Source organism: Lissotriton helveticus, chromosome 3_1, assembly GCF_964261635.1.
Source record: "Lissotriton helveticus chromosome 3_1, aLisHel1.1, whole genome shotgun sequence".
Classification (NCBI taxonomy): domain Eukaryota; kingdom Metazoa; phylum Chordata; class Amphibia; order Caudata; family Salamandridae; genus Lissotriton; species Lissotriton helveticus.
Window position 1 is genome coordinate 436,329,101 of NC_136061.1, and position 16,659 is coordinate 436,345,759.

The 16,659-nt window shown below is 41.8% G+C and overlaps 1 protein-coding gene across 1 annotated transcript in view; it reads right to left on the reverse strand.

Annotated features, from left to right (window-relative positions):
- The window catches only part of NDUFS1 (NADH:ubiquinone oxidoreductase core subunit S1), a 779,390-nt gene that overhangs the window by 121,493 nt on the left and 641,238 nt on the right, over positions 1-16,659 (reverse strand). Inside the window, exon 16 of the mRNA XM_078680296.1 lies at positions 13,749-13,924. Coding sequence (XP_078536422.1) covers positions 13,749-13,924 — 176 coding nt within the window. The remainder of the gene's footprint in view (positions 1-13,748; positions 13,925-16,659) is intronic.

Here is a 16,659-nt window from a genome sequence, read left to right on the forward strand (position 1 = left end):
GATCTAGTCAGAGAGAAGATCGCGGAAAAGAAGGAATTTGGGCCTTCTTACAGACAACCAGTGCCTGTCCTAGCAATCCACGGATCAAGAACAGTACTACTGCCGCCCCTTGCTGGTAAAAAGGAGAAAAGATTTGAGTCCATTGACCCCATCAAACCACACAATGTGGCCGATACTAAGCAGTAGACCATGTGGACTCCGACCAAGTAGCAGAAGCACTCCTCTAGCTACTATCCAAGAGGTTCAAACTGAAAGACTCATCACATTTGAGGAGTCAGAAGTGAGAAATGAAGGACTAAGCAACAATGCTATGGAACTTATTCCTCTTGAAACCCAAATACCAGTGCGTCCTGATACACCTGTCTACACCAACGTAACACGTGATCAACTGGTTCCAGCAATTTCAACGAATCCTGATGCAAATTTCATTAACTTTGATATGTTTTCTGAGGATCCCAGCGTACCTGAAACGACACCAGCACAAATAACTTTCAAAGAACAAGCAACAGACTTTTTTCATCCCCTGAAGAAGACGTATCTGGTTTCACCTATGGATTCTTTCTGGAATATTTTTCTTTCTGCTTTGGCTATCTTTAGTAATGACTATGAGTATGCAGATAAATGGAAGATATATTCAAATGGACACAGCAAGTAAAAGAGTGAACTTACTTCTGAAACCACACAAATCATCCCATCGTGAGGCAAGGGACTTGTAAAGCAGTGGACATCACAGCGGTTCCTATACAATATGGTATAGTTTAGGACAAAACTGAATATGACGTATTCAGCCCGTCTGAACATTTGAAGATTCCACACTTATTTAAAATTTCATTAAGTGACTTTGTTACCTCTAGTACCTTTTCTGATGATTGGACCTTCAAGACTGTTAATAACATGATGTCTGATTTAGAAAAATCAGCTTCATTCTCTAATCATGATTATTTAGAGGGTTCATCAGACTACGAACAGCTTTATTGTTACAACCACTATGGTCATCATTTCTTGCATAAATCTGCATCACCCAGAAATGTATTTATGTATAACCAATGGGAACATTGTCCTACACCACCAAAGGGTAGCTCAAAAATGTTTGCAATGAAGTTTCCATATTTTTCACAGTTTAACATGTCCAATCCAGAAACGTTTTACTTTAAAAATGTGAACAAAACAGGAATGAAAAGTATGTTAACCAATACAAAACAGATTTAATCTGCAGCTTTTATTGCCCAACTGTCTAGACAGCGTTTCGACTTTTGGAAAGACAATTGAGAAAAAATCTGTCTGGGGTACAAAAGATTGGCAAGAGCAGGGTCTAGAAGCTTTGTTTAGAGCCTATTTCATCCCACAGCAAATAATGTTTTTGAATGACACTGTCCTATAATCGCCTTACCTTGGGTTAGCCAAGATCAAAGACATGAACACTCCGTCCATACCTGCACCTGCAAGTAATAGCACTACACAAGGGGAGGTCGACGTACATACTATTTTGCATCACAACAGATCAGATCCTGAATGAGAAAAATGGTTCCTCTGGTCCACAGACACAAACATCTGTCAAGAACGATTCTTGAACAAAAAACAGGGGTTTACTTTCAATAGGCCAGACCCACGCTATGTTCAAATACAGCATCCAGGGGTAGTAACAACAGAGTGTAGGAAAGTTGTGCCTTGATTGGCTCCAGAAATTTACGGTAGAGGATGAAACACTTATCTCTACTTAAAGAAGGCGCAGATCTTAGGGATTTCTTGCTAGGTCCAAGAAAACCGTGTCAAAAAAGTTTCATATATGCCGGTATCTATGCGGCTTATAATGAAATATGGATGGTTACCCAAGAAGATGCTGCAGAAAGAATACGAGAAATTGATCGTATTAATTTAGAGTAATCTCTCACTGTAGTCGACAATGGGATAACGACTTTGTCATCCAGGATATATTCATTGGGCAACATTGTATCCCCTGCCATAGTCATTATGTAACAAGATTTGGTCATGCTGCAACAAAGCCAGTCCCAATTACATTCTAATTTGCTATTAGGCTGGACACTACAAAACTTGCGTGCAGGCTTTGCGCCTTGGCGTTTCATCAACATGTCTCTGTTTTCAGAATTTAATATCACTGATAAAGAGATCGAACTGGCACAAAGGGGAGCAAAGTATACAGTGCTGAGCATTGAAAAACTGGAAAAATTGCCATTTACAGTAGCAGAAAAACCAGCTACTGAGTGGATCATACATGGCAAAATAACTCTGCCTGTTACAACTTTCCATTTTCAGTATTGCCTCAAAAATATACCAGCAGGCAAATATGAAAGGTTGGGTAAAGAATACATCAAGAAATCCTGAGATTTACCTTACACACACAGGGGTGTTGGAGTGGGGGTGGGTGAAATGTTTCTTAGCGGTACACACAGTGAAAATGCACTAAGCGGTTCTCTCCTATGTCAGGGTATTAATTTACACAGGGCTTGTAACAGTTCCACTGCAAATTTATAGTGTCACCTGCAGGGTTCACCAGCCGCTGTGATTAATCAAATTTTTGGACAACTTTCAAATGGGAGTTACATTATGTTGAATGATCACAGCTGCTTTGGCATGTTGCCAGGAATCCAATATCTAGTAACAGATACTTCCAGGGTCACTTGCTGTATGCAAGTCTTGTTCCCCAAAATAGACACAGTCAGGGAGTCGCCTTTAAGGCCTTCACTGAACATCTCTCCTATAAGAATTGATACTTTACGCAGGATGAAATCCATTCTTTTGCAACAAGAAACCTATGTTCTACAAATTGCAAGGACTTTGGCTGAGATACAGGCTCTGTTAAGTACAAACTGCCCTACACATTTCACAGAAATGTTGGGACGTATCTTAAACATGTCTGATATGAGCAGTATTGTGCATGTATTTAAGAACGTATGTTCAGGACTGTTAACACCTTTTCAAACAGACCTCGGAATCATTCAAAAACTTCGTGCATTCGGTGGTCTACCGCTAATTGTAGCACTCGTTGCAGGAATCCTGTTTTTATTCCTACTGCTACGCTATGGCAAGCCAATCCACCGGCGTCACTCAGGAATCTTGGAGAATGCTCTCCTGGAAAGAAAGTGTTGTGAGCGCATAGTACAGATTTTGGGTTTACCTTGTCTACGAGAATGAAATACCACATGGTTTCTGTCATTCAGACCAATTTGGCAAGATTGCATCTTACCTGTTCTACGCTGCCTGCTTTGCGGTGAAGAATGTGTGCTAGACATCTGTCCCATCAGTCATGCCAACGGATAACGATACTGTGCTGGACCCTGAGGCTACCAATCCTGATGACAGCATTCATTGAGATCTCACAGATGCAAATTGCTACTGCTGAGGCACGAGAGGAAACAACGGGCACGCAGGCAACATCGGAAACGGACATTGCTGATGCTTCCAATGCTGAAGGCGATGCTCTGCATCTATGTGCGGTTAATCTTCTAAACGAGGTATTCCAACTATCACCTACAACGGTAGATGATTTTTTTGTCTACAGGAATAGAGTATTTCATGTTTTCTCCATCCCCATACTCGGGCTTTGATTAAGCACACAGTGTACCGGGAAGACTCTGAATTTGGCCTTCATTTTTCAAAACAAAGACTAAACTTGGAATAAAAAAAAAATTCTCCAAATTTTTCTTTCTTTTTTGGCACAGTAATCTGTTTACAGTAGAACTATTCCTAGAGAACAGAATTCTTTGAACACTTCCAGAGACAATTTGTCACCATTGTCAAATAATTTCATTTATGTAACCTGACATGAAATGGTTTCAACCTTTTTCTTCTGTAATTACGAAACATTTCCTCATCTATATATATTTATGTTCATTCATTTAGCATTCACTGTAAATATATGCTTAGAATGAAACATTCCTTTAATATGGCAACAGTTTTTAATGCATTTTAAAATATGTTTTAGACATGTTTTTAGCAACTCATGTGTAACTCTATTTTAGTATGTTTAGCATTTAGTAATGTCGATCATTCAAAACTGGAGTGGGTGTTGTGTTTCGATTTAGATACCCGAATATAGGTTTCCCGAATCATGCCCTTTTATAGGCACAACTCACATTGCCCTTATTTAGGCATAGAATCCCAGTCCTTATTTAGGCATCAGCCATGCTATCCAAATACAGGCATGGTCACCTACATCCAACAATCCCACGTCACAACGAGTTCTTAGAAACCAGACCCTTAAGCCATGGGACATTCTCTGCTTGAATTATTGATTTCTCCAAGAACTCATTTATTATGCATGAACAACTATTCCTTGGGGATTCATTCATGACGTCTTCCTCTTCCCGACCTTACGTCAATGCTAGCATTCCTAGGCACCTTCCAGGTATAAATATACCTTCACTCACCATGGTAAACCATGCTCGGCTACACAGCTCGATACGGCTCGCCACAGCAAGTTTGGAAGGAATTTGAGTTCCCGCTGACGCATTGACCCACTGACCAGACGCTGTCATCCTGCTTGCAGAGAATCCAGCTTCCAGTGTCCTGACTGTTAGGGATTGAGATCCAGAAAGAGATTCTCACCTCTCTCATTCTAAGGTATGGAGCAGACTAGAACCTAGAGGGACTTTTGGCAAATCTAACTACAGCTAACTGTACTATAGAAAAACAGCACCTACTTCTTACCTCGTACTACACTTAGGTTAGGTACACTGGGGTAGAACTATTTAGAAGCACCAGATGAATATTCACATTTTAGCCTGTGTTATTTATGTATGTTTATATGAATACATCTCATAGCTAAAAGACCATGCTATTGCAGTATTATTTCTTCTTACTGCTCACGCTGTACGTATTATATTTTGCATACTGTCTTGCGATTGTAACAGCTCATATCTCTTGCACGAGAAATAGGACTGTTCAATAAATCCTTTTATTGAAACGCCAGTCTATTTCTGTGTAACACTGAAAAAACTAAGCATGCACGATTAACTGAGTGAAACTTAATTATTGTTTCCACGATTCTGAGAACTGTTGAGATTAAAAGGGAAACAAAGTTATGTTTTGTTAACTTGATTTGGCCATGGCAGCAACAAGGGACGTCAAAGGTTCCCTAGAACCTAAAATTAACTGTTTCAGTGGAGGTCACCCTAGTTAAACAGATCTTTCCAAACTAAATGAAAAAGTAGCCACTGCAGAAACTAATATCAATTAACTTCTAACTAAAACAAAACGAGTATTAGAACAGATTTTCTCCGGAAGGCAAAAAGCAACGCATATGGCAGCATGGCTGTAAGACAAGGAGAGGAGAGAAAGAAGAAACAATATACGAGTAGTGGGGATACCCGAAGGAGCAGAGGGGTGGAGCGTGGACCTGTTCCTGGAAGACCTTATTGTTAACAAGCTGCAGCCCCCACGCCTATCAAAGTTTTTCTCTATAGAAAGGGCTCATAGAGTGCCAACATCTCTTCCCAGACAAGGAACGCCGTCGCAGACGATAATCGTCAGAATATTCAATGACCGCAACACAGACGTGATACTCCATACCGCCAGAGTGAAAGGTGACCTTCCATATCAAAACTCAGTGCTTAGGTTCTTCCCTGACTTTACGCTTCAAGTGCAGAGACAAAGAGTTTCGACCCAGTAAAAAAAGGAACTACGGTCCAGAGAACTGAAATACATGATGCTCTTCCCAACCAGATTGAGGGTAATAGCAGAAGGTTAGTCCTGGCACTTCGCAACTCTGGAAGAGACATGGGAGTGGTTAAAGGGATGGCACACAATCAGAAAGAAACAGGATAGAGACGCCAGTTGAAGAACGTGATTAACCAATATAAGAGGGGAGCCAGCGGTCGAGCAAGGTCAGAGTGCATCATCATCAAGTTTAATCGGCCCAGCAGTAGGGAGCCGTGCCGGATGAGTGAAGAGGGGGCTCAGAGCAGAGGTAAGATTGGTACACACTGGGCAGAGACTTGGAAAGCCCCGAAATGGCGCTTGGAATTATCAAGACTATGGGGCGGTACGTGAAAGAACAATTTGGCAGAGACTCTTAATCAAGATGCACAAGAACTACCAATTGAAGTAGGGCTTGGACAGGGAGGGTCGGACTATAATTCAACTGTTTGTTTGTCCTGCTGGATCGACCACCCCCTCAATCTATTAGATAGAATTGTTATGTATGTTCAGGGGTGACAGGCGCTGAGCGGGTTGGAGAGATGGGTCTTGCTTAACCTTAAAAGCAGGGGAGAAGGGAAGGGAATATGTAGTTAGTTATGTTAAGTTAGAACTGTACCAAAAAAGTGAGAATAGGAGCGTAGCCGTAAGAAAAAACCCATTTGGAGAGGGAGTTTCTCACAGTGAACATGTATTTAGATGGGGATGCGTAGACAATCCCAGTCCTCCATTAAGATATGGTCCTGGGATGTTAACAGCCTAAATGGGGAGGTGAAAAGATCAACAGTACCGCAATTTATAAAACGCCATGCTCCAGATGTAATTCCCCTACAGGAGGCACACCTCAAGAGTAATCAGTGTAAGGCTTTAGAAAGTTACTGTTACATTCTCAAGGCACACGCAGCATACACCTCTGGTTCCGGTCGGGGAGAGGGGGGTGGGGTGGGATTCGGATTAAAACGCTCATGTCCGTTAGTTGAACACAACTTTTGGACGGACGAACCTGGGAGAAACATAGCAATCAGTGGTACGTGGGAGGGGGAAAGAATCAATGTCTGTTCGGTTTACTCACCACCAGAGTTACAGTCGACTACTCCAGACACACTGGGTTCCATACTACTACAATTGCCAGGGTAGACTGGCCCTGGGGGAGACATGAATGATATTGTTTTGGCAGAACTAGATGTGTTGAGTAGAGGTCAAACCGGCACAGGTATCGCACGACAGGGCGGCCTGTTAAAAGGGTTCTTTGAGGCACTGGGCTTAGGGGATATTGGGAGACATCAGTACCCTGGCACAAAGCAATACACATACCTTACGGCGGCAACAGTTAGCCTCTCAAAGTCTTGGGGCTAGGAGAATTTAGAAAGGCGGCACATGTAGCAAGGGGCATATCTCACCACTCCCCCGTAGAAGTGAAGCTAGTAGGCCCGGCAAAGGACTTCACACTACCGCCAAGAATCGCAACTCGGTACTTCTGGGATGAAGATTTAGTGAAGAAATGCGTGTTAGGGCGGAGCAGTATTTTAATGAGAATTTGGGAACAGTGGATTCAGCAGTGACCCTATTGGAGGCCTTTAAAACGGTTATTAGAGGTCGAGCGCAGGCCAGAATAGGAGCCATTAAGAAAGAAAAACACATCAAATGAGTCACTCTCAAAAAACAAAATAATTTGTCTTGAGGCTCAGGCAGCGGAAACTGATCCCCAGGCAGATATAGAGAGACACCAGCTCCGAGTTCGACAAAAAGAACTTTGAGACCTAGCAGAAGATTCCGCCAGGGCACTAGCAAGAGCAACACAATATAGACTTTATGTAGTAGGGAATAAGGTCAATAAACTTTTAGCGTGGTTAGATAAGAGACAGATGAAGGGCAACTAGGTTCCCGGGTTAGAAGATGAGAAAGGGAATAAATATGAAACGGGGTCAGAAAAAGAAGAGGAATTTGCAAAATACTATGAAAGGATCTACACATCTCACACCGGACACACAGCAGAGGACTGCGGGATGTCTCCATGCAACACCTCAGGGAGGAGGACAGGGGAACGCTTAGACGAAGACCTAATGGTAGATGAAATTAGTGAAGCATCACAAGCCCTACAATCGGGGAAAGTGGCAGCCCCAACGTCCTGCCAGTAGAGTTATATGAGGCTATGTTGGATGTACCGGCGAAACACATGCTAAATATGTTTAAAAGCATTGAAAGAAGGTATGCTTCTGCCGGACCACGAACGACCGTGATAACAGTAATACAAAAACCAGGCAAACAACCCACTAGCTGCAGATCATACAGGCCCATCTCACTTCTAAATTTTGAAGTAAAAGTGTTCGCCAAGCTCCTGGCCATGAGACTGGCCAGAGTGATCGAGACCTTCTTCCATCCGGACTAATTGAGATTCATGCCACACAGGAGCACAAGGTTTAACCTGCACCGGCTCTTCGGGATATTGCACATAACCCGGACACACCCCGGGGAACAGGCGGCCTTCCTGTCTTTAGATGCTAGCATAGCTTTTGATAGCGTAGAATGGAATCCTCTGTATGCTGTCTTGGAAGACTGTGGCCTCAGCCCCAAATTTATTGGCTGGGTGAAGCTCCTATATAACCAAACTCTGGCCAGAGTGAGGGTCAACGCAACGGTGTCCCGAACATATGGAGGATTCCTGTAGGAGAAGAGTGTGAAGATCGAATATCACTCTATGCAGATATCTTGTTATACGTAAGGAAAAAGCAGCAATCAGTCAACCACATCTTACAGATCTATTTGGTGAATAATCAGGGTACCAGATCAATTGGGACAAATCATTGTTGTTCCCACTAGCGGGAGGACACCCCATTCTAACAACCAGATGTACAGTGCCCATGCAGGATAGAGGTTTTAAATATTTAGGGATCTACATCACACGGGATCCTGACAAGTTTCAAAATCAGAACTTAGGGTGACAGCTTGATAGGCTCATTGTCGATGCGAAACATTGGCGCACGCTCCCACTGACGTTGATGGGTCGAGCAGCACGGTTTAAAATGATGGTTCTCCCACGGCTACTCTATATGCTACAAAACTCGCCATACAAGGTGCCCCCCTCCTTCTTCCGAAGGGTGGACTCCGAACTTCTGGCGTTATTGTGGAGCAGGACAGCCTCATGTATAGCACTAAGCAAGCTTCAAAGAGGGGTCTTCGAGGGTGGCCTGACAGCGCCCTACATTCCTACTTACTACTGTGCCTCACAGCTGGTGATAGTGTATGGCTGGATGTTTGAAGACAGTGCAGAACCAGCATACAGGGTAGATAGACTGACTATGGGAACACAAGGCCCGCAGGAATTACTCCACAGGAAGCAAATAGATAAACACCTCCTGGCACATACTAAAAAAGCAGTAAGGGTGTGGAAGGCTGCCCGAAGTACCTGGCGTTGTAGAAGAAACTCACAGGGATGACGCCACTCTGGGCGGGTGACCTTCTGAAGGAGGTATGTAGATTTGACGGCTTTGCCAAATGGGAGTAGCTAGGACTTGAAACATTAGGGCATATCTGGAGAGGAGGAGCATACATCACATTTTTGGAGCTGCAAAGAGATTATGAGAAGGGAAAAGAGGAATGGCTTAAATACATTCAATTAGGACAGGCACTATGGAAACACATTATTGAAGGAGAAACACTAAAAGCGGCCTCACCACTAGAAGATAGGATACTGACAGAGCAGAAACGTGAAAAGACTATATCCCTATGCTATAAAAAGATAGTCAATAACGCCCCGGACCCCATAAGCTTGCCGCAGCATGGGAACAAGATGTTGGTACCTTGGACGATGAGCAATGGGTAGAAGTGCTACAGGGCCCAAGAGAGGTGGCAATTCGGGCTAGGTTTTACCTTACACAGCTGAAAGTATTACACAGAGTGTACTACCCTAGGTCAGTGTTATGCAGAATGGGGAGGAGTGAAAATACAGATGTCATAGGGGCTGTAGGTCTGAGGGGTCCTTCTATCATTTGCTTTGGGAATGCGGGATTCTTCAGGAATACTGGATAAAGATAGCCAAGATAATGTCGGAAGAAGTGGGCACAGAAGTCCCATTATTGCCCAAATGATTCCTCCTGATTACGGAGGCAAATGATGACTGGCCACGGCATGTAAAACAATGGCTAGTACTGGCCGCAGTGGTTGCTAAGCGGAATGTGGCTAAGAAATGGGGGCGACTACCACCCGACATTGGAGGAATGGGAAAGTGACCTGGACTGGTGTTGGCAAGCAGAACGAATGATTTATAAAAGTAGAAGGTGCCCCAAGAAAGGGGAGAAAATCTGGAGGGCATGGCAGATATATCGAGGACTATAGACGGGATAAAATGTACCAACCTGTTCACTATTAATCATGATTATAATTTGTTAGAGGATGTAGATGCTTCAAACTTTAAATGGGATTGATGATGCAATATAAATGCTCTTTGTATGTACAGATATTTCACGTGTTAATAAAAAGAGTTTAAAAAAAAACAACACTCTTGGTATTTCGAACAACGTTGTCCATGCTGTTTAAGATTTGGAATAGGTTTTGACAAAAGTGTCAATGAGAAAGAAAATGTAACTTATTTCACTTTTGTATACTTGTGATTTACATTTTATGTAGCCTCAATGAATTTTTCTATATACATTTATATTTTTATTAAAAAGTATACACCCATCTTGTTTTTTGTTTTGAGATTTATTCAGGTTGATAACCTATGTTTAATTAAAAAATGTGTTTGTTGGATGTGACTATTTAGGACTTCATAAATATATGAGAACAAAATAAAAAACTAGAGACAGTAATGAGTAAAGTGCCAACAAGGGGATATTTTTGTCTTACTAAAAGGCACTCACAATCAATGACCATGTCCTTTACATTAGCCTGGATGTCTTCTGAGCATGATGTCTTACGACCATTTCTTGGCTCACAGATTTGAGTAGTGAATCTACTAACTGCATAAATAGGCCTTGTATATGTTTAGCCAGGGTTCTAGGCCCTAGACCGACCATCTTCCATAAAGCGTTTACAATCTTGACTGGAGCCATTCACTCTTCTGAAGGATGTACTTCCAAGCTAAACATTACTTTTGACATTCACAATGGTACATTTTGACTCTATTCTGCAGATCTAAGGAAATTATGCTTGGTGTCAGGGTATTTACCGCATCATTGCGGCGGCTTTTCCTGCTGTGCGCGGCAATTTTAAAATTACCGCGTTACATGACGAGCTCAGCTCGTCATGAGCGCACGGCAGGTTACGCTCATGACGAGCTCAGCTCGTCATCAGCCTGGAAGGGGTTAAGGATAATTGTAAATCCAGCCTTCTGTTGTTGCTTGTACTGACAGGAATTTAAAATCAGACAGCTGGTCTGTGCTTCTTAGTAACTATATATGTACTATAGGCTGCATATTGGTCTTCTTGCATGCTGCAAGGAAGCAGTTTAAAAGGAAGCATAAGTTCTGCCAGAAGCCTACTAGTTGTTGACTAGACTATAGTCAGGGTAGGTGAAATACTTCTTCAGTTTCAAATGAGAACCCCTTTCAGAGAATAAAGGGATTCAGGAAGTGGGTGAGGGGGGCAGGGAGCTGGTTCAAGAGGTCCGGAAGCCCATGCTCCTAGTAATAAATACTAAAGATAATCAAAGGGCTTGTGTTCCTTGGTGAAATTCCAGAGTAAGTGAGGTACAGATTCCCACAAATGTAGTGTGTGCCTCTGCTGGGGTAATGGGAGGGGACAGTCAACAAGACTGTTTATGTTGCCCTCACACATCCCCTAGTGGATGTCATGCTTCATCATTGGGCATTGCTTCTCCTTGGGCCGGCAGCAATGCCCAACAGGTTGCCCAAAGGGTCGTTTTACCGGAGATCTTTTCCGAGGTTGCCTTATAGATGAGTGCAAGTGAGGGGTCTTTTTTCTAACATGGGGTGATGTTTGGAAAGTTAAGACTGGTAAGGGGATTACCTAACAACACTTTATTGAGCGGAATAACCTTCCAGGGATAAAAAGCCTATTAAAGGTTGGGGCTACCTCTGGGTTTCAAAGGAAACCAGGCAGTCCATCAAGTGTAAAGACAGGTAAGAGAACTACACTTCCTGTCTACAGAGTGGGTCCTAGTAGTGGTCACCCCTCAAAGAAAAGTATTGTTGTGAACTTGTTTTGTGCCCTTATTGGTCATAAGGTACTGGGGCGCTTCATCAGGACAAAAAACATACAAATATATAGTGGATTTCACTGAGCGGTGCCAGTTCGTGCTACCTACTGTGTGTGTACCATGTTGTTCCTAGTCCGACCTGTAGAGAAAGAGAGCCAAAGCACAATGGTCGTAGTATTCTAGTTCTTCTGAAACAGCTGTAGTTCCAACAGTGGATTCCCCTGGTCCGAGGATTCTCCCATAATACCCCAGTTGTGCATAAAATTGTCTATGGTGGAGACTAAAAATAAAATAATATACAAGTGAATAAAACGTGATTTACAGAGGCATTGATTGGCCCAAAAGTTGATTTAACAGAGCACTCACAAAAATTGTCATTGTATGTGACCCACAGAGTTCTAATAGACTCAGTATGGTGCCTGGAGGGCCTTGAATCTGTGGTCTGTAGTTTTCAACCCAAATGTATCTTGCTTGAAGGATCCAAGAGAGATCTAAAACATACATCAATGCTGATTCAGGTGTTACCATCTGTATAGTTGATTAGAGTCTTGCTGAATGGTGAGAATGTTAAAATAGAAAATAGACAAGAACCCCGTTAATTGTCAATGTTTTTATGTTCCACATGTGCCCATACTTGAACGCTGCACTGCATGAATACTATGTATACCATGGTCTGTGGTATAAGAATTATTGGTTTATTATCCTCCATTTATTGCAGGTACACGGATCGACGTGACCTGCTCTATATTTTCTATTGATGCTACCACATATCAGAGCTATATCCATTTAATGAGGACTATCAGTCCTCAACCTGGTAATTATGTCTTCAGGATTATTTTTGAAGAATAATAAAAAGGGTTGGAGGAGCACTCCACTTATTCCTAGATTTTGTACGGAAAACAAAATGGTGCTACAGCACTACACTTGCTGTCGACCAAAGTGTGAATGAATGAAAAACTGTTACAAGTTGGTGAACTTGCTGGTGCTGTGCATCGTTCACTAGGTTCTGAAACCCAAAACTCTCTTGAGCCATTCAAAATTATGAGTACGAAACAAATTCAACCATATTTTGTTTAAACAAACTTCTTTTTTTTTATGTATATATCATAGATATGTTCAATTCATCAACGTGTACATCATACAATCATAATGGGCAAGACTCTTTGAACAGAAGCAGTATAACTACATTTGTTTGAATACATTCCATGTGGAAAAAACAAAATGTCAGTGGTGTATCTGGCACAGATACATGTTTGTAACACGCTGACAAATCTGCAGTTGGTGCTAAAATATTGAACGTTTTCCAAATTCAGTCTGAAGTCTAGGAAGACTAGATGTGACGGATTTTCGGGAAGAGGCATACGTTAGAATAATCATTATTGTCACTAAATATTTTTAGGAAAAGGCTAGAAGGCTTAAACCCAACTTGTTTCCAATATTATATGCACACATTCATCAACATATTTGTAGCTTTGTCAGGTCTACTTTATGATCTAGTATCTAATCAGGGATGACCTGCTTCAGGTGATATTTTCACCTTCTGTGAATTCAGTAGAAGTCACCTTCCCTATGCTCAGTTATAACATGATTTAAAACTCAACAACAATACTTGTACATCTCACAATTACCCACAGGTTCTCAACTATAAAACACTACAAAGGAATCAATTTCTAGCTGGTTTATACACTTAGGAGAATGGTCAAATGCTTTTTAGAATCTAAGATAATCAGCTGAAAACTCAGGCTTCTGCTATATGATCCAGGCCGCATAAATGGGATCTTTATATCCTAGAGTTTCAGATCATCAGTAGCACCCTAGTCTTTAAGCTCTACATTTACTTCCCAAATGCATCACAGATCCAGCATTTAACTTTCCAAAGCAATATCTTGGAAGCCTGGTTCTCAGTAAACTGCATTTGCAGTTACTTCCTACGTACCTCTGAGATGGCACGGATGATCCTCCAGTCCTCTCTAGCCATGCCAGGGGGTGTCACTGCTAGCATAGTCCTCTGTGCTCTACCCTCTGTGTTGACATAGGTGGCAGACTTCTCTGTATAGGCAGCCCCAGGAAGTATAACATCAGCTATTGGTGCTCCTACGTCACCATGGTGACCTGAGAAGTAATGGATACAAATACAATCAACATCTTGCAGAAAACTATCCTGAAATTCCAAACAGAATAAAAGTTCAACCAATATACACATCACAATTGAATTGAACATCCTGCAAACAAGTGAACAGCAGTGACATGCTTTGTTCTCTAAGGTCACTAAGAACAAATTACCTTCGGAAATGCTTTTTCTGGTGGATACAGTATCTGCCTGTAGATTCCTCTCCTTTTGAACTATCCCAATGTGCAGCATTCCACGGAAACTTATCTCCTCAGCTGTCCCATGTCAACAAGGACATCACAGTGGAAAGGTTCCGCATGTGACTCCACGTGATGTCATCGAGCCTTAAGAAAACCTTGTCGGCATGCTGACGTCAGTTCCACCCATTTTTCCCATGCTTCGAGGCGAACGGGTGAACAGACATTCATTACACAAGTCTCAGGGGTGGGGAAATTAATAAAATATCTACTTGTCCATGGGGCAGGTTGCTTCATAAATCTACTTGTCCTGTAACAAAATCCACTTGTCCCTTTGGTGCCAAGTACTGCGGCGACAAATTATAGCAGCAATCACATTATTTAAGAGCTCTGATATAGCCTATCTGATTATGCCACGGCTCATACCATAGTAGTGTTTGAGTACTTGCAATCCCCTTATGTTGCCACTTATCCGCAGATCTACATACTGGGGTGAAGGCAGTGATAAATAATGGTTCCAGAGTTACAATGCCCTTTTGAGTCTGTGCAAACCTACCAACTTGCATGTTTTAGGGGCTTTCAACAACTCCTCTCTAATGTTTTCCCATACTGAGAAATGTTGGAAATGTACTCTTGACAAAGACAGATGTAAACCTTCTTCCAGAGTTGGGGAAAAAGTGGTTGGAGGGAAAGTGAAATTGCAAACACTCAGATTTTCGCATTAGCAAATCTATCAATGCCTATTTGCTCATGCTAAAATGCAGTTCGTAAATATTTTCTAGGAGTACTATTTCTTGTCCTACTTCTGTAAATTCTTGGGAATTCATGAAACCTGTATAGCTGCACCAAATGCAAGGACATTCACCATTGGTGCACTTTTGAGACTTTCTTCAATAATTCGGCCCCTAATTTGGGCTGGCGTTGACCATGACCGTTTGTGTTTATCAAAATTCTGTCTCTTTCTCTGTATCGGCTGGCTTCTCTTTGAGTAACAGCATCTTGCTCTTTCACAAGGAGCATATCGGCACACAAAGTAGTTTTGTTCAGTGCCGGTAACCACTGTGGCAGTGTGCTTTTTGAGATCAAAAACTATTTTTGCTTTTGCCAATGTTTGTTATAATGGCAGCTCCCAGACCAATAAGGTTTTACAAAAACCATGCCAAAACAAGTCACACATTGACAAAACTAAAAAGCTGACCACCAATTTTAGACCTACTGGCTTTGCCAATGCTTGTTTAGTTTTGTTTACCATAATCTTATTGAAACTGGATACACTGATTTTATTTTATGAATATTTTTGGGAAATACTAGCATGCATCAACCCATGTTACTAAATGAGGCTGCAAAGAAATGGTACCTGAAATTTTACAGAAGTTTAGCTAAGTGTATTCTTTCCTGCTTTCATTTTTTTATGAACATATTATTTTGAAAGCACAGAATCATCAATCTTGCTTGCAAGCTTCTGCAAATATTTGCATCAAATTAGAGATCATTATACATAGCCTCATATTGCTAAACTTTGAAAATGTGTGTACACATTATTATACTGAAACCACTGTCAGTAGTGCAGTCAGAGCTTACAACGTTTACTTAGAGCTCTCACCCTAATAATAAAGGCTTTCAATTAATGAACCATAAATACAAGTTTGAACAGCATTAACATATGGACAAAAATATTACATAAACTGCAGACAGTGCCCTTTCCTGATCCATAATGTGGTACTGCAAACTGGCAGCCAAAGGGTATGTGCTGTAGGGGGTTGGGCCTACTTGTCCCAAGGAAAAACTACACATGAAAACTTGTTGACCGTAACCCGAAACAATATATCCTGGGGTCGGGCTATAGAAAATCCACATTCCTGACAAGTATACTTTATTTATTTATTTATTTATTTATTTATTAATAAACTGCATGATTACTTAAAATCCTTACAGTATAAAAAATACAAAGCTTTATGAACGTCCCAACTCACCCCTCACCCAAGTTCCATCCAAACATAAAAATGAAAATCACTAAGTTAAAAAACTAACATATTAATCCTGATAAGCTGTCCAAAACAAAGTTCTTTTTAAAAGGAGTAATGTATAGGTTGTACAAGTGTTTCCCAGCTGATAAGGGGAGGCACATGAAAGTTCGGTAGAGTCAATTCATGTACCAGGGGCTGTTAACGAAAGATGGATTCTTCGTAGATCTTTAAACCAGCCCAGGTTGGATAACTGGGGCGGAAGGCTTCCGGTTACTTTGCCGACAATGCCGTTAAGTGGGAGTCGAGTGCCATTTTTACCTGGTATATAAATTTCCCAACTCTGGCTATCAAACAGGTCGTGGAGACTGAGCGGCACCAGTCCGAAGCCTCTCTGCAAGTTCTATAATCCTTGTTCCGTAAAATCGGGAGCAGCAAGCGATGGCGGTCATTGGCCAGCTTTGTGCAGCAGCACAGCAAGTGTAGCCAGGATTCTCTATGGTAATTGCATAGACGACAGGCCAAGGTGCCATCCGTACGGGCCCATTTGGGGTTGAAGTCCATGATCCTGAGGGC